The sequence below is a fragment of the Falco naumanni genome, chromosome 1 (genome assembly GCF_017639655.2).
Source record: "Falco naumanni isolate bFalNau1 chromosome 1, bFalNau1.pat, whole genome shotgun sequence".
Lineage (NCBI taxonomy): Eukaryota > Metazoa > Chordata > Aves > Falconiformes > Falconidae > Falco > Falco naumanni.
The window spans coordinates 49,964,249-49,991,876 of NC_054054.1; the positions used below are offsets into that span (position 1 = coordinate 49,964,249).

At 40.1% G+C, this 27,628-nt stretch overlaps 1 protein-coding gene across 3 annotated transcripts in view; it reads left to right on the plus strand.

Annotated features, from left to right (window-relative positions):
• AFAP1 (actin filament associated protein 1) overlaps positions 1–27,628 on the plus strand; it is a 121,804-nt gene that overhangs the window by 54,693 nt on the left and 39,483 nt on the right. For all 3 annotated transcript variants that reach the window (XM_040593390.1, XM_040593384.1, XM_040593399.1), the window contains exons 3-6: positions 3,836–3,933; positions 17,830–17,938; positions 23,469–23,680; positions 26,832–27,011. In XM_040593390.1, the coding sequence (XP_040449324.1) occupies positions 3,836–3,933; positions 17,830–17,938; positions 23,469–23,680; positions 26,832–27,011 (599 nt within the window). The remainder of the gene's footprint in view (positions 1–3,835; positions 3,934–17,829; positions 17,939–23,468; positions 23,681–26,831; positions 27,012–27,628) is intronic.

A 27,628-nucleotide genomic window follows, 5' to 3' on the forward strand; every position in this document is an offset into this window, starting at 1 on the left:
TCTGGATGGTGTTTCAGGACACAAAAGCTACAGCTCTTCCAGTAAATTAAACAGTGCTGGGTATGTTGCTGGACCCTAGAACTCAATTACCTATGCTCCTGAATTACGGAGTGATCCTTGGCATGGGTTTGGTCTGAGCTGACTCATCTCCTCCGTCAGTTCTAGGCATGATTTGGGAGTCAGCCCTGGCAAAGATCAGTTCCCAACAGTTCAAAAACATCACCCTCCACCTTGATTTTAAGGGGTGAGAGATTTTAACTGTATGGATATCAATTTCTCCATACCATAGCACCTTCCTAGGCATGTTGAATTTATGACTGTAGATGTGGCCAAGGATAAAAAGACCCAAGGACCATAGCTTTCTACCTTTAAGCACCTACCATTTAGGTTTTAAAACCTATTATGGGATCTATAACAAGATCCATTACATCCTATTACAGGATCCATCCATTAGCAAGATCCATATGAGATCCATATATTAAATGGTAGAGCTTAGCTCAGTCCAGTTGTTAATGACAGTGTCTACATTCAAGGAGATAAAATGTAGACATTTCAAAGAAAATTCATGGAAGTGATTAAAAGATCCAGAAATATGCCTTCAAATTGTCTGAAATGAGGTATCATCATCTCAATGTAAAGGAATGACTGAGAATGAGTTCTTAGATGTACACAACAGTAAGTGCCATGGCTGAATGTTTGTTTCAAAGTGCTAAAACACGTTTTGAGCGTTGAAGCTGAGAACTAATGGAAGAACTTTGTAAGGTCTGCATGCCATTGCTGGCATTTTATTAAGATGGAATATTTTGGGAAAAGATATGCTCTAGTACAAACAAGAATTAATTCAAGGAAATCCCATAGATCAGTTAAGCAAGAGGTCATAGAACCATGCATATATGTCTATAAACTCTAGTTTATGGAACTGCAGTTTAGAGTTTCAGCCAGCATGACCTCTAAAAAAAGCATCCTGTTTTTCTCCCCAAGCTACTCATTCTTGCTCATCATGTATTGCATCTTCCTTTCTGCTAGCACAAGCATTATTTGCTTTTTTTTTTTTTTTTTTTGCTGTTTTACCGTATCACTTCCCTGCTCTGGTTCAACCCGAGGCCGCACACGTGCTTATGCTGGCACAGAGAAGAGGTTGGTGCAGGGAGAGGAATGAGGCAGGGAAGGGAGAGGAGCTGCCTCTTTGGGAGCTCTGCCATCCCCTGCTGGCTTCCAGTGTGTGTGAAACTACCCGGGGAGTCATGTACTTTACTGGAGCTGACCCTGCTGCTTTTTTTATCAGTTAAAACATCCACTACACCCATCCTTTTGAAACTATTCATCTCTTTATTAAAATTAAAAGCAATAAAAGATGCATAAATCCACAGTACTCTGTAACTAAGCCGAACTGTCATTCGGAGTCTTGTTTTTCAAAATGTTGTTTTACTCCACCCACATAACTCCACAAGAACTCTTGTGTTGCTGGCACAGTTTGAGAGGCTTGAGGACTATGCTGAGTGCAGACTCTTTATATGCATTTGCAAAAAACTGTGGGAATCCAACAGGATATTTCGATTGCTGGCGCAAACCATTTAAGATCAATGGGGAATGGTAAATGAAGGATCTGGGCAACTGGAAACTGGCTGGGTTCTTCAACATCTGGAAATGGACAATTATGTTTTTCTTTGTAAAGGTGTGGAAATTATTATAATGGACGGGCTGGCTTTTAGTAAAACAATTTTAAAGTCATTAAGTTCTTACTTGGGGAATTCTTCAGAAATCTTTTGCCTTGTTTTGTTCCATCTCCAAAATGCACGCTGTTTTCTTCGTTTCATATCTGTGAAGCAGAGAGAACGGGGCCCGGCGGATGCTCTTCAGGTCATAGCTGCCTGGCCTCAACCTGTCCCACGCCCAAACCAGTGGTTACCCTCAATAGCTGGCAGAAATAGAAACTTTATTTTCCTTCCTGAGCCTTGGCATGCCCAATGGATTGTAGGTCTGAAGAAAACACTTGGCATTTCCTTCTGGAACTCAGACTTTCTTCTAAAAAACAAAGACACAAACAGTTTATTTTGGAGTAAGAACTGTTGCTGGATTTAGGCATTTAATATGACTGTCAACATTGCCTGTTTTCCTTAAAGGGACCTGATGCTGTAAACCTATAGTGCTCACTGCTTGGCTGTGTAATTTGGTAGAAGAAAATAAGTGTTAGAGCAGGTTCTTGCTTAAACATATAGTTTAAAACTGGGGGAAAACTAGTTTTACAGTGTCAATAGAATTAACTTGAAACACTTCCCCCCCCCCCCCCCCCCTTAAAATGACCTTCATACTTCTGGTTGTTATGGATAGCATGGGAGACTTGGACATATATAGCACTCACAATATGGATTCATCCTACACAAAGAGGAAAAAGTGAAAGTCATACTGAAAAAAAAAAGAAAAAAAAAAGGAATGCTTCCCAAGACTAATCCCCTTCTTGATTTGTAGGAAGAAAGAAGAATCTGTGGCCCTTTGAGCCGGTTTATTTTATCAGTGTTGTTTTTTAATCCATGACTTCACAGCCAGTGGGACTGGGGTATTATGACAAGAAATATTTTATCCTTGATTACATTTTTGGGAATTACATGATCTTAACCAAACGACATCCATTTGACTTTGTAAATATGTATTTTAAAAACTAAACTAAACACTAGGAGCTAAATTCAGTCTAGGGCTAAGCAGAGTACAATCCATTGACTGAATTTTTGCCAGAACATTGAGGAGATGCACCCTAATCTCCCTTTTGATATTGAGAAAAATAAACAATATCATGTTCCTATGCAGTGAGTTCAACTGTGATTAAAATTATTGTGCCAAAACCTCAGAATGAGTGTGTCACGTCTTTTCCCCTGGGAGGGAGATGCAATAGTGATACAAAGGACCCTCAAAGCAGATTTTACGTTTGGCTCCTTCTCCCTTTTCAAATTCACCTGGAAAACTATGGGATTAATTTTAAAAAAAATGAGAGGAAGAAGGAAATGTTAGAGGGAAATGGTAGGAAAACATGGTCAGTGTGCAGTTCTGTTCATGGTGGGTTGGTTGGGGCAATGTCCACCCAGCAGCAGCGTGCTCCGGGCTGGGGTATCGCAGCATCTCCCAGGCCTTGTGCAGACGCGCACCACGGGTCTGTGATCGGAGTTGGTGCTGCCAGCAGGGAGCCCATGGAACGTGGGCGCTGTGAGCTTGGGCAAATAGCTGTCACCATCGCTGCCAGGAAGAGAGGCAGGCCAGGTCTCTCTTTCTGCCCTCACTTTTGGCTTAATAGGTGGCTTTGGTTTCTGCGTGATGCCCTGGCCTGTCCGAAATGTGCCATGGGAACAATTGTTGTTTGTCTCCACGGGTAAAGGCAGCCAGCCACATACTGCCCTCAGGCTGACCTTGTTTCATGCACTGTATGGTGCCATTGGGACATTCACAAGTGTGGTATCTTCCCCCCATATATACTTTTATCTGTATAGTAGGCACCTGGCAACGATGTTTGAATTTTAGCTGTTCAAGTCTTCCAGTTCCAGATGGATAGGCAGTTCAGAATGATTTCCTGTAATTTTTTTCTCTGTCTGGTATTTGTTGATCCAGATAGTGTATATGTCATTATCATATAGAGTAAGTATGTGTTTATTCTGCTTGATTAAATTCCTGAATTCCCAGCATTCTTCCAGTCCTGCCTCAGTAACTGTGCTTGGGAAGTAGGCTGTGAGCAGCACTGTGTGCCAGATTTTGGTGTGTGTCAGTCAAGATGTGGTGTCCACATGTGGAAAAACTGTCCCATTTGCACTCACCAAGGTGTTAAATGATGTCTGTTCCTCTTCCACAGGTTTTGAAATAAAAGAACATGTACAGAAGCAAGAAGTCGCCAACAGTTTGCCGGCGCCTCCTCAAATGCCTCTGCCAGAAATACCTCAGCAGTGGCTGGTAAGTGTTAATTTAAATATGTAAATATAAAAAAGAGAAAATACTTGTGATAAGCACTGACAGAAATGGTTACAAGGGGACCAGAGCCTACAGGTCCAGGGAAATTATAATTCCTCTCATCTCCACTCTGGTTGAGGGAATCGGGTTCAACTTTCAGAAGAGAAGGCAAAAAATTTGTTCTGGTGAAATAAGCCTGGGAAAAGGCCACCTGCAGAGGCTGTGGAATCAGACTCTCTGGCAGTTTTCACAACTGAAGTGGCAAAAGCTGAGCAACTTAAAATTAACTTCAAGGGTTGACTTGCCTTGTGTTGGAGATTGCCCTGGCCAAGCCCACAGGTCCCAGTTTCTTACAGTTTTAACGATCCGCTTTTCCTGGAGCAAGCCTTATGAGAAGATGCCCTCTTGATAGCTGAGAAATGGCAGTGCAGAGTTTTAAAATGAAGGAAGAATACCTCCTTTTTTTTAAACAAAGTTTTTAGTGCCCTTCTGTGCTTGGTCTCTGGGTAGGAAATTCCCTGCAGAACAAGTAGAAGTGCATGGTCTTGGAGGTGTTAATAGCAAAGATACCGATTGAGATCTGTAATTCAATTCCTCCAGTTGGGAGCAGCTGTCTTGATGCAGAATAAACTATAAACATGTTTTAATGTTCCTCTGTTACTGACTTTACAGTAGATTTTAAGAAAACATTTCAACATTTTTTTAGAAAAGCGTCAACAGATCATGATGTAGTGTGTTGAAAGGTAAACATGGTCTTAACCCTAATACTGGTAAATTAACCATCTTTTTATTCACTTGTGGAAAATTTTGTGCGTGGTGATAAGGGCAATCCGTGGAGCATTCATTGGCTGAAGCAGGAGGTACAGATGCAGTACAGGGGCAAAACAGCTGCATGGCTGATGTTCTGCTTAATTTTTGTGTTACTCCATATCGCATTTGTGCCCAATTCTAAGAGATATATAAGCCAGTAGTATCTTATGAACTTAAGAACAAATTTATCAGATCAAACTCTTGGCCAGTCTTTTGTAATAACCCATTATTTGATGGTGAATAACGCTGTGTGCTGCAGAACAAACTAAAACCACTCATCAAACATGTATTATGTAGAATACCTTAATCACAGTTTCTCCCTAAGCACTGCCAGCTTTTGGTTTGTGACCTGAAAAAGGGTTTTGAATTATTTTTTTATTCAATTTTAATTCTACCTAATGTAATGAGATGTGCCAAAGTCATTATAGGAGGAGAATGTTTGTGCTAGAAACATTCATATCCAGAGTTGATATATATACCGTAGCAAAATTCAACTAAAAGAGATGCTGTAAATTAATTATACATAGGTTGGGATGGATGCAAAAGTGGTCTTACTAATATGCAGTGAAACCTGGAGAATATGTTTCAGGGTTAACAGTGCCTGAAAATTATTATTTTTCTTTAATTCAAGATGCACATAGCATAAATTACAAGGGAAGGGGTTGATGAGAGGCGGGAAAATTATGCAAAATGCACATGCCTTTGAAATGTAGACTTCAGTTGCTAGCTTCGTAAACTGAAACCAATTGAGATCCTCGTTCTTTCATATTTATGTAGGTTCAGTTTAATAAATTGGCTTTGAAGATTCAAGCTGTTTTTCTAAAGACAACTGACCTACTTTTCCTGTCTCATACACTAATGTGTAAATTCCCTTAAAGTTGGTACAGCTGCAGCAAGTGAAATAGTGTGAAGTATGAATTGGGTCCAGGAGGTCAGCGCTGTTTTTTGCAGTAGTTCAGTTTGGATTTTTGAGTAACAAAAATATTTCTCTGAGATACAGTGGGAATTACCGTGGAAGTTGAAACAGTTAGAGCTGGCTGGTGTGGAGCGCGGTCATCCCATGTTGAGCCTGGCAAAGCGGAGCCATGGTCCTCCCCTCTGACCTGCCCGTAACACTGCAGACACTTTCATCTGGGTGAAGTCACCATGCTGAGCTGGTTTTTCCATAGTGGCGGAAGCTGATTTGTGCCAGTTTTTCTGGGGTTCTGTTGCTGCTGTCAGGCAGTGGTGGTTTTCACCTCTCTTTCTGGTTTCACTGCCACTTTGAGATCAGCCAGGAAATGTCCCAGGCCTCTCGTTGTCTTACATTATCCAAACACAGGTTATGTGGTGCTTTTTTAAGATGGTAGCACATCGTAATTTGTGAAAAAGATGACAGACTGCCGCTGTCCTGCAAAAGACCAGGTGGAGTCAGAAGGGAGGGACAAAACAATCAGCTGTTTGACCTTTGAACACTGGGGCAAGCTCAGACCCCAGTCTGACTATTTAAAATTTCTCCTGTAGTTGGACTAATGGAATTAATCATTAGCTGCTTTTTGGAAACCTTTCTCTATTAGGCATCTCTTTGTTAGCCCCTCATTATTACTACATGTGATCGGAGACTGTCATATAATCTTTCTTCTTACCTCAGGCTGGACATCAGTGACAGTGGCCAAGATCTAATTTTCCCTTCCAGTAGTGCTCCTACTGGAAATCATGGTGATTTTCAACCTACTCTGAATCAATAGACTCTTAAAAATTTGCAGCTGATTATGCCAATCTATGGAAACTGTACATAATTCCATCGCTCTGTGACACAAATACCAAGCTGCCTTTCCAAGCCACTTTTCATAGACCATCCTCTCGCAGTCGAGTGGAAGAAATCCCCTGGGCCCACCAGAGGCTAGGAAATTCTGCCCCAGGTTGCCCTTCTTCACATGGCACGTTGGAAGTCATGTTGTATGGCACCTCTTCCGTTCAGCCATTTAGGACAGAAACCTTTTTTCCACTTGCTGGATAACATCTAGTGGTGGTCTCAGCCTCCAGTGGAAACACAGCATGCTGCTGGAACATAGGAATTTACTGGAAGTGGGAATCAATAACTTTAAATAGACTATGCACTGTTTTAAAAATCGATGGTTTTAGCACATCAGTTATTGCACATGATGGAAATTAAAGTTTCATCTACACCACTGTTTCTTGTTACAGCACTCAAGGGATCCTGCATTCAAAAATGTTTAGTCTGAATTGATGTTTAAGCTTTTACTTATGTAAAGATGTGTGGGTGGGAAGGAATTCAGTACTCCTTAAAGTAGTGCCAGGAGCCAGAATTATGTGTGGGCAGGTGGTGTGCAAGGTTTCCTTTGTAAATCTGTAAATAGACCTGCATATTTGCTCAGGCCAAATCTTGTATCAGTTTTGTTATTCATCAGCCCATGAACAAAGCATATAAAATGCATTTTATTTAGAGAGATGCTGTTAATAGTTTAAATTAAGTCTCCTGTTATTAAAACATTTTAAAACCCAGAGAGTCTTCCTGGACTCAGTGGGCTTTGTACAAGGTCTTAAAACTGAGGGACAAAGTTGAACCTTGCATATATTTGAACAAAGCAAATCACTAAGCGTGAACTCTCTTAGTATGCGTTGAACTCTTCTTCTGCATGCGTTCCCTTGCCTACATCTGGTCTAGCAGATTTTGTGTCAGGCTTAGAAAGCACAAATCATCACTTACCTCAGCCTGTGCCTACAGCTCCTTCAGATGGCCAGCAAAATAAAAGCTGCAGATCGAGGATGTGACTTAAGGGCAACTTGGAGTCCTGCTGCAGAACTGAAACACCGCTTGCCTGGGTGTGTTAATATGTTAATATGCCAGCATGAATACAGTGCCAGCAGCAAGGGAAGCTTTGCCTGGGTCAGCAGCAGAGGAGGAGATCACTGCGTTTGAAACAGTTTTGGTTCTCCCCTCTTGAAGCTGCTGACTGTGAGGGCTTGTGGCTTTTAGCCTGCCTTCTCCATCTCTACATCAGCAGCTACCTTTATAGTATTTCCCTGCTCTTGACAGGCAAGAAGCAGTGCTAGATGATGGGTCTGGGATCGCATCATTGCACTGTCACCAAGCTGCCTAGAAGTACCTTTTCCACCGAGGCAGTAAGATAAAATCCAATGTGTCCTGCTGCTCAGATGCACCTGAGGATTACTGGCATAAATCATCCACAGCATGACAGTGACAGAATACTTCTAGCCTCCAAGCATTTGGTTGTCATATTACATCTGACAGTTATTGATTTCAGTGCACTGTGCAGTCCAACAAAATCAAATACAAACAGCACACAGCTATTCTGCGTGATTTTCACAGTAAAATTGAGTATATGTGCTGCTTTTCTTGGAATATTGTCAATTTAATAATTATTTAACCGCAACAAGTGTCCAGCAAGATGCCAGAACCCCTGTAGATATAAATCAAAAGGATAGGTCATCTTCCTCCAACCCTTTCCTGCAATGTACACAGTCACTCTGTAGGAGTGTTTCATATAAATGGGTTTCCTATTGTGGAGAAGTGATTTGACAGCCTCCCTTTATCTGGCTGCCTGTCAGGTATACTCTTAGATATTTATTAGAAAATGCTGAAAGGAGACAGTGTCCTTGGAGAAGAAAAAAAAAAATCATCCTGAAATCAAAAGGATTTTTGAGGTGATATATCAGCAGTTACATTAATCATTCTTTGAACAACAACAACAACCAAAAAAGTGCAAATCTTAAAGCTTCTTCTAAAGTGTGCAGTGAGACTAGTGCTGTAACAAAAGCAAAGGGCTCATATGCCAGGTGGGTTCTTATGAATCTTTATTTCATCTTGCTTTTTCTTCTAAAGCTGAAAAGAATGTGTTACTCTCTGTTCTATGTAAAAGATAATCTTGAGATAGTACTAGCCTTGGAGTTTTTCCCTTGCAGAAAATTTGTAAAAGCCACAAAAATAAATTCAACAAAAATGCAGTTGTTTCACTTAGAGCTGGCTAATAGCTTCAGTTTGAACAGATCTCAACAAGTTCTTCCATGATGAAGGAACAAATAAAGGGGCCTTTTTGATTATTAAGTGCACTCACTCTTACTGCAGGCAATTATAAAATATTAACCATTTCAGAAACATACCAAAATCTATTTACTAGCATTCAGGTTTCTTTAACCCACTATTTCAATTTGAAAGCTGTCTCACCATCCCAGTGTTCACTGCCAGCCCTTGTCCTTGTGTTTAAGTAGCTTTTTTTCCATCACTTTCATGCCTGTGCCACAGATATCCTTTGAAATTCCAATCATACACCTCTTGGGTTTCATTTCCCTCCATTGTGTATGAGAAAGGCTCTAACAGTTTCATTTTGAGCTATGGTTTGATTCTAGTGAACTGTATCAGTATTTTTGTGATGCACTTGCAGTAAGGCTTGTGTTCTAGTTTGATCACAAGTGACCAGAACAGCAGAGCGTCCTGGACACAGAATCATTTAGGTTGGAAAAAGACCCTTAAAATAATCGGGTCCAACTGTTAAGCAGCACTGCCAACTCCACCACTAAACCATGTCCATAAGCACCACATCTACACATCTTTTTAAATACCTCCAGGGATGGTGACTCTACCACTTCCCTGGGCAGCCTGCTCCAGTGCTTGATAACTCTTTTGGTGCAGAAGTATTTCCGAACACCCAATCTAAACCTCCCCTGGTACAACCCGAGGCTGTTTCCTCTTGTCTTGTCACTTGTTACTTGGGAGAGGAGACCGACCCCCACCTTGCCACAACCTGCTGTCAAGCAGCTGTAGGGAACAGTAAGGTCCCCCCCTGAGCCTCCGTTTCTCCAGGCTAAACACCCCCAGTTCCATCAGCCACTCCGTGTAAGACTTGTGCTCCAGACCCTTCACCAGCTTCATTGCCTGTCTCTGGACACGCTCCAGCACCTCAGGATTCCAGGTGCAGCCTCACCAGTGCCAAGTGCACCGGGAGTTCCTGTGCTCATCCCTAGTCCTGTCACATCCCTAATCCTGCTGGCTGCATTATTTTTGATACAAACCAGGATGCTATTGGCCTTCTCGGCCCCCTGAGCACATTGTGGTTGTGGAACACTTTCAGTCATCACATGTGATTGCATAAGGAATAAGGTTGAAGGAAAGTTTGCAGCCTCCTTTTTTGTGTTGGTCATGTCCTGTAGGACACTGTAGTTGCCATTCCCATTTCTCCTGGGTTGGGTTGGTGCGTTGTTGTTGGTGATTTATTTCACATTTGGAAATGGTATCACAGAAAAGCTTTAAAGTAATTTCCTTCTCAGTTATTTTATAGTATACCTTTATAACGATGCACATCACCGTATTTCAAAGCTTTCTTCATGTCCAAGCTTCCAGAATGAGCTGTTCCTGACTGCCTTTAACTGGAATTTGCATTTAAACTGGATGAGCTCAGGTCAGGTTTCAAGTAGAATTGAACTGCTTTACCAGATTCTTTCTATGATCATAGTGAAGCTATATGCCCTCTTTTCTGTCTTTGCTTACTGATTCTCTTTGACCTTCATATAAGAAAGCTATTAAATTACTAATGCCACAGATTTGGTAGGATATTGTCCCACCATTTTTCATAACATGCTCACACTTTTGGCCTCAGGTGTTTCATGTCTTGTTTCTATGCTGTACACGTCCATAAAACACCCTCCCTGTGCTCATAGTTAGGGACCTGCCTATTTTCTTTCCTAACCCTGCTCATTAAAGTTCTGTGTGCAAACACATGGGAAAGGAATTAGGGCAGTAAGTACCAAGGCTCCTCTTGTTTTTTTTTCAGTGTGGTGCTCAGGCCCTTAGAGACTGTTGTTCCAGTGAAAATGGTGTTGCGCACACTTTGTTCACTGTACTGCCTGGTCTTGTCCTTACTGTCACGTTGTGTACCTGGATGAGCCTGGAAGAGGAAGGTGATTTTGTCTTTGCTGGGGAACATAGGCACAGTTTGAGCCCAGTTACAATAACCACCACCGACTGAGGACCCCATACTGCTTAAAACTCAGGTTCATCTTTCTCTTGTAATATGCATGAAAATGTTGCCTACCTTTTTTTTATTATTATTTCTTGGTACACCCAGACCCTTTTCTTGATATGAGTCAACTCTATTGTTTTTTCCGAGTGATGCTTCCAACTGGCTGTGTAATAATCTTTTATTATAAAATCTGCATGATGCAGAAATACCATGGTTTGTTTCTGCCTTATTCTTTTTCACTTTTGACTTTTTCTTTTTCTCTTTGGTTACTTCCATGGAGTCTAGAATTTATTTGCACCCCTGTCTTCCACAGAGTTTGGGTGTAACTTCCTCCAGCTATCTGTCCTTTCAGTAGTGCATTCTGTGCTCCAGTCTTTTCAGTTTTATTTAATATCTCAGACATTAATTGAATACAATGGCAAGAACAGAGATTTGAGCTTGTGCCTGGGTTCTGCTGCAGGCTGACATTGCTGTAAAGGACATGCAAGAACTGCTGGGTGCTATACTCAGTCAGTATTCTGTGTTGGTTTCTTACTGTTTCCATTTGGTCCTCATCACTGCCATCTTTACCTTCCTGTTGCTTAGCTAAAGGGGTTATTGGGTTATCTAAGTAGAAGTCAGATGTGTTGCATTTTCTGGGATGGTAACCCAGTTCCTGGTGAGGTTTCTGTGTCAGTGCTCTGCATACAATCTTCAGATCAAACTGTGGAGCCATAGTATGCCCTGATTCATTCTTTAAATGCAAGCAAGTCTGTTCAGATCCCTTTCCCATCATCAGGCTGTGCTTTCTGAGGCTGTGATCTTTTTGTAGTCGCTATACTTCACATACTAAGCACTTTTCCAGCGATACCTTTAATTAGATATTCAACCCTGAGTCAGCAGGCACACTTTTAGGCTGTGTCAGCTGTATCTCCACTCCCTGGAGGACAGCATGCGAAGCGTGTACCTTGTTTTGTTCTTAGTGTTAGACCTGCCGGAGTCACTGTTCAGGATCACCCTAAGGAAGCACTTTGCTTATGCTTATCCTCATCCTCCACCTGATAATCACTTCCACTAGCGCTTCGTGCTGGCCCCCCATCTGTTCGGCACTGCCATGGGAGCTGGTGGGTTACCAGTTCAGCTCTTTGTGGAATTGCCAGGGGTTGCTGGGCCTCCAGTCATGTCTGACTGGCTGTTGATTTCTTGGGCAATTCCTTTTGGTTTTTTTCCTGCTAACAGTGGTGACCCAGAGGCGTGTGCTGGAATTGCACGGGTACACTCAGGGATGTTGGGTGGGACTGTACCAACAGCCTGTCATGCAGCTGTTACCCACCTTGAGGTGGGACTGACAGGGTTATTCTTGTCCAAAAAGCTGAGTTTGGTGGCTGGCTGGCTGGTATGCTGTCTTCTGTCAGAGGTGCTCAGAAGCTGAAAAGAGAAGTTGTTAGAGTTCTTTCACATTATTTGGCTCCTGGTTTTATAGGGTCCAGCTGACAAGCTGAGAAGTTAATAACCTTAAAGTACAGAGCTGAGGTCAAATGAAGAATTCTCAGTTTCTGCTTGTCTACACTCAGGCTAATATATCCCTCCTGTACAGCCCAGTATAGTCTTAACATCCCATATGGTCAGTGCTTTTGTCCTGAATAAATCTAAGGTCCATCTAGGTCCTCAACTGCTGGCAATAAATGGTGATTTCTCTCTAGTGCCTTACCGATTTGGAGTTTATCTACAGAGCTTCCATACCAAGTGCATGGCAAGTACTTGTCATGGTTTAGCCTTAGCCAGCAACTAAGTACCATGCAGCTGCCTGCTCACTGTGCTTCCCCCCGCCCCAGGTAGGATGGGAAGGAGAACTGGGAAACAGTAAAACCCATGGGTTGAGATAAGAACAGTTCAATAACTGAAATAAAGTAAATTGTAATAATAATAATTATTACTATTAATACTATTAATGAAAAGGAAAAAGAGAGAGAGAGGAATAAAACCCAAGAGAAGCAAGCGGTGCACAATGCAGTTGCTCACCACCTGCTGACCGATGCCCAGCCAGTCCCTGAGCAGAGATCAGCCCCTCACAGCTAACTCCCCCCAGTTTCTACACTGAGCGTGGCGCTCTATGGTATGGAATATCCCTTTGGCCAGTTTGGGTCACCTGTCCTGGCTCTGACCCCTCCCGGCTTCTTGTGTGCCTGCTCACTGGCAGAGCACGGGGAACTGAATTCAAAGCCCTTCATTTAGAGTAAGCACTACATGGCAACAACTAAAACATCGGTGTGTTATAAACATAATTCTTATACTAAATCTGAAACACAGCACTGTACAAGCTATTAGGAATAAAATTAACTCTGTCCCAGCCTAAACCAGGACAGTACTAATGCCCAATTTCCAGCCTTTACAGTGGTACAGCGAAGCTTGGATGAAATGTGCGGTCAGTAATTTTGCCAATTGTATTGATACTCAGTTTGTTGATTCATCGTGCTTTCTGGGCATCCGTTTTTTACGTGTGGGGAAAAGGATCATAAACATGTAAGCACTCTTCACCCTTCAGGCTGAGGATGCACTGGGGCTGTACAGAGGTCATGTCTGAGCTTGCTGCGAAGCAAATGGCACGTGCATGTGTCAAGGTTTCTTCTTGACAGCCCACATTTGCCTGCTGGCTTCTGAATAGCTTTATTATGCTGTGTGTGACCAACTTTTCCAGTCTCATGTTGCTGCTTTCAGTGTTGAGGGGTTACGTAGCAGCTGGCTCCACAGTCCGGCTGGATCCGAACTGGTGGTTGATCTAGTAACACACACGCGAGCATGGCCCTGGAATTGCTGGCAGCCTCTGCCTGCCGCACAGCCGTACTGACAGCCTCTGCTACAGCCACTGCTTGGCGCTGGAAATCTCCACATCCTAAATCATTGCATAAAGGGAGTTGTTTCTTTCTATTTCCTACAGAGTGTAAGTCTTCATTGGGGTGTAAAGTGATTTTATATCCTCAGGCCCCTAAACGATGACATTTATTTTCCTCTGTCTTTCATACTGCTTTCCACGCTATATAATTCCATATCATCAGCAGGTATCAGCTAGTCAGTGTTACTGTCTACCTGCTCAGTACCCTCGCACAGAAGGGGGAGAAAAATTACTTTATCTGCTAGAATAAAGAAAGAAAGAGTTTATTTGTGCTGTCTGGAACACAGAGGGGCAGGTGGAAGGGAAGACCTTAATATGCCATAAAATCAGTATTTCCACTAAGTTTGTTTCATAGTGTCCAGGAGAATAGTGAGTTTTACAATGTAGGTAAATATTGCTTGTTATTTGGAGATACTTGTTTCTTTCTCTCAGCAATCCATCTTGTAACCTCCTGTAAGCTGGAGTTGGGCATCCCTTGCACAATCCAGTCTTCACTGTCTTCAGAGATCTCGGCTCTGTAGTGTAATTATCACCTTGTCCGCCTCTTGGTTCCAAATAAAGCATCTCTCATTTGGTCTCAGACCCAGCACCTGCCAAAGCCCTTCATCAGTATTACTGGTATTATTCTGGGCAACAATATCTCACTCATCTTTGTCTCTTTTTTTTTTTTTTTTTTTTCTTCTCTCCGATGAGATAAAAATAATGGTTGTGGGGCTTTTTCTGACTCAGTTCTTATTCCTGTAATTGAGCAAGGCCATTTGTCTGGAAAGACAGCATTCTCTAGTTTTCTTCCTTCTTGCCTGTCTTAAAAAAGTATGAAAGCAGAAATTCGTGCTAATGCCTTCTTTGCAGGTTGCCAGCTCTTCCCTCCTGCTACCACTCAAACTACACATGGTCTAAGTTTTTTTGAGATTTAATCCTTTTATAGAATATGTGAATAGTTTTGTGGGTCTTACAGCCTTTTTATTTTTCATGTAAACTAATTAAAAGTTATTGAATCAAGAGTTATTTCAGTTTGTAATTTGTAACTTCATCAAAATTATTCCACTAAAAATTGCCAAGTTGAAAGAATCAAACAATACAACTAGCAATCATTAAAAAAAATATTGTAAATATTAGTAAGTAATACCAGAATACTCAGATGTACTTCTTACATTTCTTGATGCTCAAACTCTTACATATTCCATAGTTCCCAAAAGATGTAGATGTTTGTGGTACAGATTTGACTGCGATATTTTTATTTGTATTTAATCAGTTGAATTTTCTTTCACTATTAAAACATCCTTGCTTTAATCAGAAAGTATTTAATGTTGGATGTTCCTGTTTCTCCTAATTATTTTTTTTAAAAATCTTTTTTATAATTCTTTTCAACTTTGTGATGGCAAGCACTGCAAAACGCATTTCAGAGAGGAGGGCTGGGTTAATTCAGCAATGGATTCCATCTGTGTTGACGTTGGCTGCACAGACCAGCCCGCCCCAGCTGTATGAAGTAACTGGTGCTCCAGCAGGGTCAAATTCAGACAAGCACCATTTGTGTTTCATTTCCTTTTTTCTTTCTTTCTGAATAACATTTTGTCTAAAAACAAGGATTCCCCCCCACCCCACCCCCCACTTCCCGATCTGTATTGGAACCTCTTATTTGTTTCTGGATAAAAGATAGCTTTGAAACCTTGGTGCTGTGTCAAGGCAAAATTGGAATGCCTCTTGGGATGGGTATTTCCTGGGTGAATTAGGTTTAATAATGATAGGAATTTCATCTATTGTATATACACCTGACGGGAAAAATAGTTTAAGGCTAGACCAAGATATTAATGTATCTGTCTAATGAAAGGGATGGTATGAATCTACACTGCCCCAGGAACAAACCTTGACCCCAACTCACTTGAGCAAGGCTCTACCCAGCTGCATGAAGGGAGAAATTACTAACTCTTTGAAGGCAGTTCCCTCTGTCGTATCTAGCATTTCATGCCACACGGAGCTGGTGTGTGCAGGTTTGTAGGGCAAAATTAATAATTTCTGTAATTTTCCCAATATTAACAAACAGGTAATATTTTTTTAATGTCCCTTTATGCCTGTTGCACAGCAGCAAACCTTGAAAGACTCATTTGTTTTGCTGTGATGTGCAGATTTGTAATTTGGGGTTTTTTTCAGCAGAATGACAGGGACACTACACTTGAAGTTGTATTTTTCCATTATTTTGCTTCTCGGTCTGATAATTTCTCTAGCAAAACTGGTCTGTGAGGAAAACTCATTTGGTTCACATTGTAGATAACAGTAATTGCCATCTCTTATCTGTAATTGAGTGCGACACATGAAATCGGCTGTATCATTTCATGTAGAAGTAGTATTAGTGTAAATCTCAATCTGACCAAGAACCTCTGTGTTCAGTCATGAATTGGTTCATTGTTTGTGAAGAAGTTTCTGATTTTAACTGGGTGAACTAGGGGAAGTCAGCGTGGGATGAGCTGAATTGCAGGTTTAGTCACAGGCTTCTTGCCTTCCTGCACATTGGGAATACACAAGCACTTTCTGCAAGGTGGAATAACCTACTCAATATGAATTTAGCTGCAGAGCACACCAAGGGTGGGACTTTTCTTGCTGATGTTGTTAAGAACAAGATGTCTGGAGTAGGTGTGTAATCGGTAATGAGATTTGGAGATGTCTAGTTTTGAAATACGCAAAGATGAATCCAGAAATATTCTGTGTGCCCACAGAAATAATTTCATTACAGCTAATGCCATGTGTTATTAAAGCTCAGGTTTCTCCCAAGTAACTTTAGCTCTATAGCAAAAGAGGACTATAGTCACTGCGGCTTCATCTGTGTTATGTGGAGGAAGGCTCTGTGCCCCTGCTAGACTGTTCAGCCCACCTGAGCTGCAGTCCAGAAATGTCTGTGTGTGACCATGAGCAAAGCCCGCCCTGACTAGTTCCTTACTTCATTATCTCTGTTCCCTGAGTTTAGACTTGATCAGTCTAATGCAGACAAACACTGTTACATCTCTTTCATTACATGAAAAAAGAGAAAGTTGTATTGAAAAAAATGTTACTGCAGAGATGAGACTCTGCTTACAAGTTACATTTTTGTAATAGTACAATTAGCCGCTGGTGTTGGAAAAAGACTTCAGTATTTTTTCTAATGCAAAAATACAGAACTAAAAGCCTGTGGCAAATATGAATAAGTTCTATAAAATACCGTTGTTTTGGTACTTGTTAAAGAAATAGAACAGCATAGTCATATGGAAGAAGTCACAGAGTACTAAATTTACTTTGTTACTATATCAACATACCAGCAGTCAGTCAGTTTAAAATTTAAAGCAGGTTTATATTTAGAAAAGAAGCATTTTAGAATTTGACCTGGTATTTGAAATATTTATTTTGTCAGATAATAGTTTCTTGCTGTTCCAAATGTTTCATTGGATGTAGCTCAGTTTTCACTATGTAGAAATAGCATTTTAAAAATTAATGTCTATATTAAAAATTGTTTTGCCATTGAAAAACAAAACACATTTTGAAAATATGGGCTAAATTATCTGTCCTTATCTCTGCCAGCCCAGGCTATTTAACTTTTCTAAAATGTGCAACCAAACTGTTGTGTGCTGCTGTAATACAAGTTATTTTAGGTGTAAAATACTAATAAATCAGCCTTAACACTGTTGAGTGGTATATGCAAAGAAATCTCTTTCCTACATAGACTCTTCAGATTTCTAGTTCTTAAAAAAAGAGCTATATCTTTTCAACATTTTTACTGCTTAATGCTTGTAGAAAGAGCTTAGCTGTTATCTTGATTTTGCCATCCTTAGCAGTAGCAAGTAGGATCCTACTGTGTTTGTATCCCCAAAGGACTCGGAGGACATGCAGGAAGGTTCTGCTTCTTCATCATGAGTGGGGGTAAAGGTCATGAAGCATGATTAAGTCACTTTATTGCTTCAAATCTCAACCTCTACTTATTATTGTTTAATGATAACGACCTAAGAGGAACCTGAGGTTTAGATTTAGACCTGTTTCCCTTCTAAAAGATGTTACCCAGCAGAACACGCCTTATTCAAAGGACAACATCCAATTCACCCTTCCAGAGTCTTGCCTTTAGAGATAGTTAACATAAGAAACAGTCACAAGAGCAGACATCAGGTCTATAAGGCTGGTGACATTAGCACTGATTGCGAGCACGTTCTAACCATGTTTAATTTAACACCTTGTTGGTCTGTAATATTTTTTTCTTTTTTTTTCTTCATTTAGCCACCAGACAATGGGCCTCCACCACTACCAACATCTTCCCTTCCTGAAGGCTATTACGAAGAGGCGGTGCCACTTAGTCCTGGGAAGGCTCCTGAGTATATCACTTCCAGTGAGTAATATATTTCCAGATCATTTTCTGAGCAATTGGTAATTCCAGTGTCCTTCAGCTTTTTTAGTATTTGACAGCTACATCTTTATTACTGCAGTGGTGATGGGTCATAAGCGTGGCTTAGACCATTTGGCACCAGTTTTGGTTATCCTCGTCGGCCGTGCATTGGTTTGGTTTGCAGAACCGTTCTGTTGTGCACAAACCAGGCTCCTTTTGGAGAAAGCTAAACCTTGGAGCTCATAATTAGGTGCACATAAATATGTTCCAGCTGTTATTGGAGATACAGGGTCCAAATCAGCCACTGCTTTTTTTGCACAGCTTTCAACCACAAAGATGGTGGGGGCATTGGACCAGGAGTCCTGAGTTAAATGTTGTCCAGGCTAAACCCCTCTAAGCTCACAATACTGTGATTATAGAGGTCTCAGAAAGCGGTGTTGATCTGCAGATCTACTGGTATCCCTGTATTGCACTGAATTACTTGCTAAAGTAGACAAATAAAAAGAAGGGAATCATTGGAAAGATGGGATTTGCAGCATTTCTGATGACCAATTGTGGAAAGGGATAAAGCAACCATGCTGGCTCCCACAAGCCATATTTGATGCACATGACATTATTTTTGTGGCTACTCATTTAGAGCAAAAAGCAGAGGGCTGCCTCCTAACTGACCACCAGAAGGAACGTCCTTCTTCACACACAAATGCTCTTTCTCATGTCCAGATACTTACCCAAAGACATGTGCACTTAAGAGGAGCTGTGCTGAGAGCACACTGCCAAAACACTGAAATGACTGCTTTGAGCATTTACACGGAGACAGTAAACAGGACATTATGTACCAAAAAAGTGCAAAGTTTTTCTTTTTTTCTGCTTTTTTGTTGGCTGGAGTAATTTATTACTTGTGTATGGCTGATATGTCACTCGTCATTATTTCTGTGGCCCAAAGATTAAAGGCATGTCTTCCCCATTTTATACCCATTTTTATTATTTGAACCAGAACAAATTAATATCTCTGTTCTTAAAACATACATAAGGCTCACCTTAGAACATTATTTGTTTGTATGTTGCACAAACTGAGGTTATCTGGCAGCTCAGAATTTACCTAAGAAATTAAAAGTAAGAAAGAATTTAATATACTTTAGAGCAAGTGAAGGAAAGTACAGTCTTGGCAGAGCAGCAGCATCACTCCTCTGTTCATCTCCTCCCTTGAAATGCTGCAGGGTGGTCCTGCTACACCCTGTAATCCAGTGAACTGCTGATTTGTGTTTTGTCATTAAACAGCAGCCATGGTTGGGCAGAAAAATATTAATAGTACAAATATTAATAGCACTACTAAAGGATCATCTAGGGGAAAAAACAGACAAAATATGAAACTGATTTCTTATTGTACTTAGCCATCCAAATCCATAAAAATATTTAGGATGTCAGCCTTAAAAGTTGATTAAATTCCATAATTTAAGTACCGATATCCAGGCATTTAAAGCTCCATTAGTGTAACTTACCATCTCACTTGCTGTGATTTTGCTATATTTCCTTAGGTCCTGAACTCCTTATCATCCCTTTTAATTTGTGTTAAAAGTATTCCACTCTTCATTGGTAATTAAATTACTTTTAAATTCGCTGTGCCATTAGTAATATATTTCCACTCAAGCAAAACTTCCACTAAATCCGGTTGTGTGATAATTAAAACAAGCCACCGAAGCAGTGTATTAACCAAAGATGTAGCGTTAGCTGTTTTGCCTGTTTGAGATAGAGAAGACCTTAAGAAGCACTAAAAGAAGCAAGAATAAACTGCTAAACAACTGTTGGGCTATATGCCTATGGATATTTTTGTAATGTCAGTAGCAAGGAGGCTTACATACCATGTGTGCTACCTGTAAAGGCAAACAGGAACTGGAGAAAATTGCAAAATATAGTCCATGAAAATGAAATATCCGTCACTTCCCCAGATCCCTGTAATCTGCAAACAAACACTTGCAGGTAGATGAAAACAAGGCTGTATATGCCTTGTCTGATAACTCTCTCTTTATTAAAAGCTCCTGATCGGCACAATGTGCCTAAATTATTACGGATTAATCTTTGGAATATGCTGTTACAAGTAATGTGATTTTCACCCCTTAACAGTGGAAAATTTTGATGAAGGGTGAAAAGGCAGTGTCAAAAGAAGGTAGAGCAATCAGAAAATGCAGAAGATAAAAAAAAAAAAAAAAAAGGAGATTAACAGCATTGGAGTGTTGTATCAGTGCATCCAGAGTCTCAGGCTTTAATAGGCTGAATAAAGCCACTTGGTTTTGGAAAGGCATTTTTCACTTTTTCTAAACGTGCTGGTTTGTGTCTCAGAGCCCAAAAGCCTTGTTTTGGGTATGGTGCAGCAGTCTGGAGAAACAAAGAGTAGAGGTGAGGTGTGGCAAAGAGCCACAGAGTCTCAGCCAGTATGATAGGAGTGCTCCAAGGTGGTCATCCTTCGTGGTGTGAGTCACACAGCAAACTCTTCTTCTGGCCAAGAGTCCCACAAACCAGAAAGAGAAGAAACATGAGTAACAGTTAATGGGCAGGATATGGCAGCAGGTCCCCAGAGATCCCGTTAGAGGGTGGGAACCTCAGCAGCTCCTGTTGGCTTTCAGCCTCCTGTAAACAGATATTCGGATGAACCTGCAACTGCTGTGCCAGCCGAGTCCCCCTGCTGATCATACAATTGATGGCTAACACGAAATCTGCACTTGGACTGCACGTGAGCCACATAGGAAGTACCTGTAGGATATTTAATATACAGAATTTCAATCTCTACTTTGAAGTCTGAATCAGGACATCCTACAATTAATCTTTTTGAAATGGGTAAAACATGCTGTAAGAAAAAAAATTATAAGATTCAATGTTGTGAGGAAAAAAACAATGATCTAACCCATTAATTTTGCTGAAAAGAAGGCGAGATTATTCCATGGGGTTCATGGTAAGTAGCAAAACAACTTTTTGATATATGGCAAATAGATGACTGGTAAATTTATCCAAGGTGAAACCTTCTTTTCTGCAATATGAAAAGGCTAAACCATGTCCTAAAGAAGAAGGAAAACCAGCATGTTAAAACAGATTCAGTTTTCGCATCCTTTTGATTGATGCACTTAAAAATGCAGATGGGGAAGGCATATTTGATAGACCAACCTCTGATAGAAAAGTCTTTGTCATGCAAACATCCCTTCTCCAGCGTTTACTCAGGGTGTAGAAAAATGACCCAGTGCCACTCTCTTGGGAAGGCTATATTGGGGAGTGTCCCTCCTGTACAGTCACATTTCCAGCTGATCTGATGAAAATTAGCCCCCAGACACTCCTGCAGTTTTGGACCAAATATCTTATGAGTAATTAAACAGAAAACAAACAAACAAAAAAAAATCAAACAGAGTAGTATTTCCATATCTCAAGATATGAGTAGTGACTTCTGCTTCTTACCTTAAAAAAAAAAAAAAAAAGTTTCAGAATACTGTTATTGCCAAGACTAGAAGAAAATCACAAATGAGGTAAAATAGTCTCATAGAAAGGGAGCAAACGTCAAGGTGAACATTGTGACAGTGTGGCACAGCTGCAACAAGGATCAGTACTAAATTCAGGAAAGGGCTGAGGAGGTTATGGGCATCTAAATATTTCTCTTTGGAAAAGGAAAAGGAGGAGTTAAATTAAGTTCTCGGAGAGACAGCAACTTTAGGTTATGGCAGCTTGTCCCTTAGCCTGTGTCTCTGGGAGAAGGCCTTCTTGAAGACACTAATTTAATGACTAGACCTTACATCTTCATGACACCACATGAATCATTGGCTTTGAACAGACTGGCATGCTGCTGTGTGCTTGAGACTGGTCCATGAGCTCTCAAGCATTTCTTGGTGTTTCTGTGTGAAGTTTGTGGATAGCCACTCCAAAAGGAGGTTGGGGGAGCGGGGAGAAGGTTTTGGTTTGGTTCTGGTTTTGACAGGCTTTTCTTCAGGACGTTTTCCTGCTTCATGGGGAGGAAGAAAGAAGAGATGAAGTGGCAAGTTCTACTAAATCATACACATTCTTTTAAACAAATACGCAAAAATAAATACTCTGAAATTAATGTTTCCCAGTCTGTCAGCTTAAACATCTAACAAAATTTTCCATCTTTCTCTTGATTTTTATAATGCAAGTGAAAAAGTGTAGTGTTTTCCCATTGACAATCATCTGAGGCTTTTACCAGTTGCCCACGTGGAGCTGCCCTAAACCAAATGCGCCATGGAATTGACAGAAGATGGCAATTCAATTTAATAAAAAAAAAAAAAGAAAGTTTCCAGACCTTCAAATTTTATTTTCATTTCACTTTGTGATGAAGATACACTGTTTTGTACGCTTTTGTGAAACCACAAATTGGATTGGAATATCTAGTCTTGTTCGGGAGATGTGAGGTCTGGCTATATCCCATCCTGGCCATGCACGTAGGGAGGAGCTGATGTAGAATGAGCTTTCCAGCAATCCACTCTCTTGTCCTCTTCCCATTTGTCCCAGGTCTCCTTCCTACCTCCCAACAGTGTCCTAAATACCCAGCTAAAGCAAATGAGAGATTTTCTTCCAACTTCTGGCCTAAAAATATATCAAAGTCTACTTGAAATGTTTAGATGAAATTTCAGCTGTTAAAAATATTCCAAGCAATTTTCCTCCACGGGTGCATGTGCCAGTGGATAGCCGTCATGCCTTCAGGTGTTATTATCTGAAGGGCTTTCTATCTACATACCCACACAAAGAAATAAATTAGTATGGATGGTGGAAGAGAGGGTTCTGTGAAAATGGCAAATTGAGTTTGTAGTTGAGGGAACTGCTAGAGCTGACTGCATCGCTGAAAATGAAAAGCCTGAGCAAAGACTGTTTAATTAAAAAGGAATCATGCCATTCCATCACCAAACTGGGAGCAGGATTAAGGATTTTAGGCAAAGCACATAACAAAACTTATTTTGGCAGAAAGCCTTCGACTCCAGCAGAGTCTAGAGTTCAAGGAACAGCAGTGTCTATTCAGCGTTAATTGTATCAGTGCAGGTGCTGTATTTTAGAATTATATGAAGTGTTATGATAGGTAGATAATGCCCTGTAATGTACTTTTGTGACCTTCATCATATTTGGTGTTTGTTTCTTAACATGCTGTACTAATACTGACATTTCTGAGCCTACATTTTGTGTTATGTGGTAGGGCAAGATGAAGATGTTTCTGTGTAAAAGAATTACAAAAGACGAAGGAATCTACCAAATAGTATTTTGAAGTTAATAAAACACTACCTAAAATTCTAGCTATGTATTGCCAGCTTATTCTTTCAATTAAAATCCCCATGGTGTCAGTATGGGTCTTCTATAAAGTTTCATAACGGAGCAGCATCTTATTCAATTAACTTAATGTATTGATACTTCTAAGCACTGAGACAGTAATTTGTTCGTGGCTGACTTTCAAAAGCCTTAACTTAAAATGTACCCTGTTGATATTTTCCATTATTTCAGTATGCTTCACGGCTAAATGTTTTAATTTGACATTTTCATGCTTTTCTTAAAGATTATGACTCAGATGCTATGAGCAGCTCTTACGAATCCTACGATGAAGAGGAGGAGGATGGAAAGGGGAAGAAAATGAGACATCAGTGGCCTTCTGAGGAGGCCTCTATGGATCTGGTGAAGGATGCCAAAATCTGTGCCTTCCTCCTTAGAAAGAAACGATTTGGGCAATGGACCAAACTACTGTGTGTTATCAAAGAAAACAAACTACTGGTAATTTTTATTTTTATCTAGCTATATTTTCTTTGTACCTTTTAAATGAGGTACTTATTTTTTACAAGAATCTGGGTTTTGGAGTATGTTCTGCAAACAGGGGCCTTACCAAAGAGTTTGGTCATGATTTACCCAAGAAGCAGAGAAGCACTGAAATTATAAGTGTATCCTTTAGCCACTTGGAACTTTGATTTTTATTGCACTTAAACTTAAACCCAGGCAGTTCCCTGACACTGGAAAGAAAGCCTGGCCTGTTATCTTCTAACATATTTAATTTGGAAAAAAATTTGCTGAAACTGTAAATCCAATCTTTCATTCCCTGCGGACAAAAAAACTCATAGGGAGCTTTGTATATGAACTGTTGGATCAGACCGCTGGAGAGAAAAGTCCCTTGTTAGGCTGAGAATTCACTTGGCAGCATATGCCGTGGTAATGTATACACTTTAAACTAAACCTTTGCCATCTGTTCTGCGGTAATTACAGATGCAGTATTCACATGATGCACAGCTGCATTATAGAAAGGAAAGAAACAAGTGGATGTATTTGTTCCTTAAGCAAATCTGTTATGTTTCTTTCTGATTGGAGGCACCAGAAAAAGTTTGCAGAAGTTAGTAAATTATAATTATCTGGTGATTGATATATTTTTATTTTCTCAAAAGAGAGCCTAATAGAGGGGAACACTTATTTCTGTGTCATTATAAGTGAACTAATACTTACAGTACTAAATATGTTGGGGTCTTAAGCACTCCCTACCTTCCTGTCTGGTTCTTCCAACAGTTGTTACTAATTATGTAACTAATAATTACTGCAGTATCACAAATGTTAAAAGCTGATTAACAAGTGATAGAACATTTTCTGTAGAACCTCAGCATTCTACACTGGCACAATGTAGCTTAGGTGTGTTCACTTCCCAAGTATATTTTTGCTTATGGCAGTATAGAGAATAGCAGGGTATGAAGTAGAGGTTTCTGAAAATACAGCTTGAATGAATTTGCCAGTTTTTAGTGGTTACTGAGGATTTAATTTTTGTATCCTCCTCTGTTTAAATGTTGACTAGAATGTTAATCCTGATTCAGTTTTTATTATATATTTTGATATAATGCCATTATCCTTAGCCCACATTTTTAGCATCATATATCAGGATCATACCAAATTTCAGGACTGTCTGATAATAGCTTGAAGAAAAAGACAGAAAGAGGGAAAGAGTCAGATTTTTCTCTGAAGTCGCACAATATTTCTTCTACAATTATGTTTGTTGTTTTGTGTAGAAATATGTTATTTTTTCTATTTTCATTTCCTTTAGCCACATGTGTGGTCTGAAAAGGTTTTAATTTCCTTATAGGGACTGTTTTTCAGTAATTCTGTAATGGGGATTAAAAAAATAAAAATCACAATAGGAGTCTAATGACCAAGTTACACAAGATTGGTTTATTGTTTGAAGGAGGACTTAGACATTTAACTTATGAGATATGCAAGTAAAACAAATATATGTTCTTAGGGATTAGTAATTGCTTGTGTTATAAATGCAGCTGTCATCATAAAACCAAAATATTTTAACTAGAATTAGACATTAGAAATCAGTTTTTGTAGGGAATTGTTTTTGCTTAGTCTTTAATATATAGATACTTCAGTTTTAGTGATGTTTGTAATTAAAATATTTAAATTAATATAAAGGGAATTCTATGCTGCTTATTGCTGCTTCAAGTGACTAGTCTTGTATGTTTTCAAGATTTCATAGCTTGAAAACAATATTTTTTTAATGTTACAAACTTAAAATCTGTGACCAAGCTAGGGAAACTTTGAGTTAATGGACTTTGGAGAGGGAATGAAGATTATGAGTGATCTGCAGAGGCTGGTTTAGAGTGGCTGTATTTACTCAGCCTAAATTACAGTGTTTATAACATACTTTTAACAGCTACTGTCTTCCTGACAGTTGCATCATGACATGAACACTGCTACAGACATGCAAATGTTTGTGCTTTTTACTGTTCTCATTTATGCTCTATGTATGCATATATTAATTAGTCTTCTTTATTATCAGATACATTCTTTATTATCAGATACCTCTTTATAATCAGATACCTTCTTAGCCTTCGTGCTTATTTGTAAGAGTGAAAGCCCAATTTACATAAGTATATAAAATAACTGGATGTTCATATGTTTATTATCAGATACATTCTTTATTATCAGATACCTCTTTATAATCAGATACCTTCTTAGCCTTCGTGCTTATTTGTAAGAGTGAAAGCCCAATTTACATAAGTATATAAAATAACTGGATGTTCATATACACAGTTAAACGTTCTGTAGTCTGGCACTATGACAGCTTTAGGAACCTCAGCTCTCCTGGTGTGTTGGAAGGTGGGTATAGGGTTAGGGTCTTATAGGACAAGTGATGCAACATGGAACCCTTCACCTTTAGATCACCAATTCAAACTTAGAGCAGGTCACCAGTGATCCAGCATGAAATGGCTGTTAATTGACAGCATTTACTAATGAGAGAAAAAAACTTCGTCATATACATATATGTAAGTCATATAGTTTTAGTCAGGAGCTTACAAAGTAAACTAACATGGAGATTTATGCAGCTTCGTGCAATGACTATTAAACTGTATTAGCTGAAAAAGTGGGGCTTTGCCCTTTTTCCACACTGTGGCAATATTGAAGAAAAAGAACAGCTGAGCGAGGCACATGCCACTGCCCCTGCAGCTGCAGTGTGTAGGCACTGATGTAGATTTGCCTTGGTGTGCTGGGCTGTTGATGGAGGGCAGGGTAAACATCTGGGCTTTAAAGTCGTTAACTGTACAAGTTTATTCTGTGAACAGATACCCTATATCTCCCTCTTCCTACCTGATCAAGGTCAAGGTTGAGTCATAAGGATAACATAGAGAAGCTTAATGCTTTCTGTATGTTGTACCTGTCCTGCAATAGAAGAAGTCTGTCAATGTCAGTCTGGAAGTAATTCTGCTTTTACAGAGAGGATGAGAAGGAGAAATGCAAAGTTGGCATTGGCTGAACTCTGTGGTATGAGGTAAAGGGACGTGTGAAAAGCATTAAAAATTAAAAAACAGTGTTTCCATATAATAACAGCTTTCCCCCAAGGTTCAGAAAAGTGATATCTAACTTTTGAACTTTCTTTGCATTTATTTAGTGTTACAAAAGTTCCAAGGACCAGCAGCCCCAGATGGAACTGCTCCTGAATGACTGCAGTATCACATACATTCCCAAAGACAGCAAAAAGAAGAAGCATGAGCTGAAAATCTCACACCAAGGAGCAGATGCCCTGGTTCTGGCAGTGCAGAGCAAAGAGCAGGCAGAACAGTGGCTAAAGGTAAGGGGGCATTTCTGACCGGGAGCTTTTCCACTCACAAAGCGCTTCCATTGCCTTCTCAGTTGCTGTTAAAAACTGAGATACAGACAGCAGTTTTCAGGCAAATTGAGCCCACTTCAATCCTACGTAATTTATGACTGCAGAAATACAGACTTAATGTTTAGGTCCCGGAGCAGCTCCTCAGGCAGACTGGCAGCTCAGTGTTAACGCAGGTGTTGCTGCTGCGTGTGGTTTTTGCTGCTAATTGCACAGTAATCTGGAATCGACAGAAGTGGCAAATTCCCTTCCAGCTTCATCTCCAGCTCGTGTTCCAGAAAGCTTTGGTGATTAGGACACACTGATAATGAGCTGGAGGTTCAAATTCCCTAAGGTGGAGGGGGCTGGCACCCAGGTTGCTTTTTGGAGTGGTATAGATGCCTAGCTGCTGTAAGCTACCCTGCAAAAACTGGGATACCAGTGTCATAGTTACTTTTTCAAAAAGAAGGATCTCTGGGAAGATACCTGTTTGAATTGCTCTGCGTGCAGAAATAGCCTTCAGCTTCCTGAAGTCAATTCAAGTTTGCTAATCCTGGTTTAGCAGCGTTATCATCTGTTATGGTTTTTTCTGGAAGTACAGA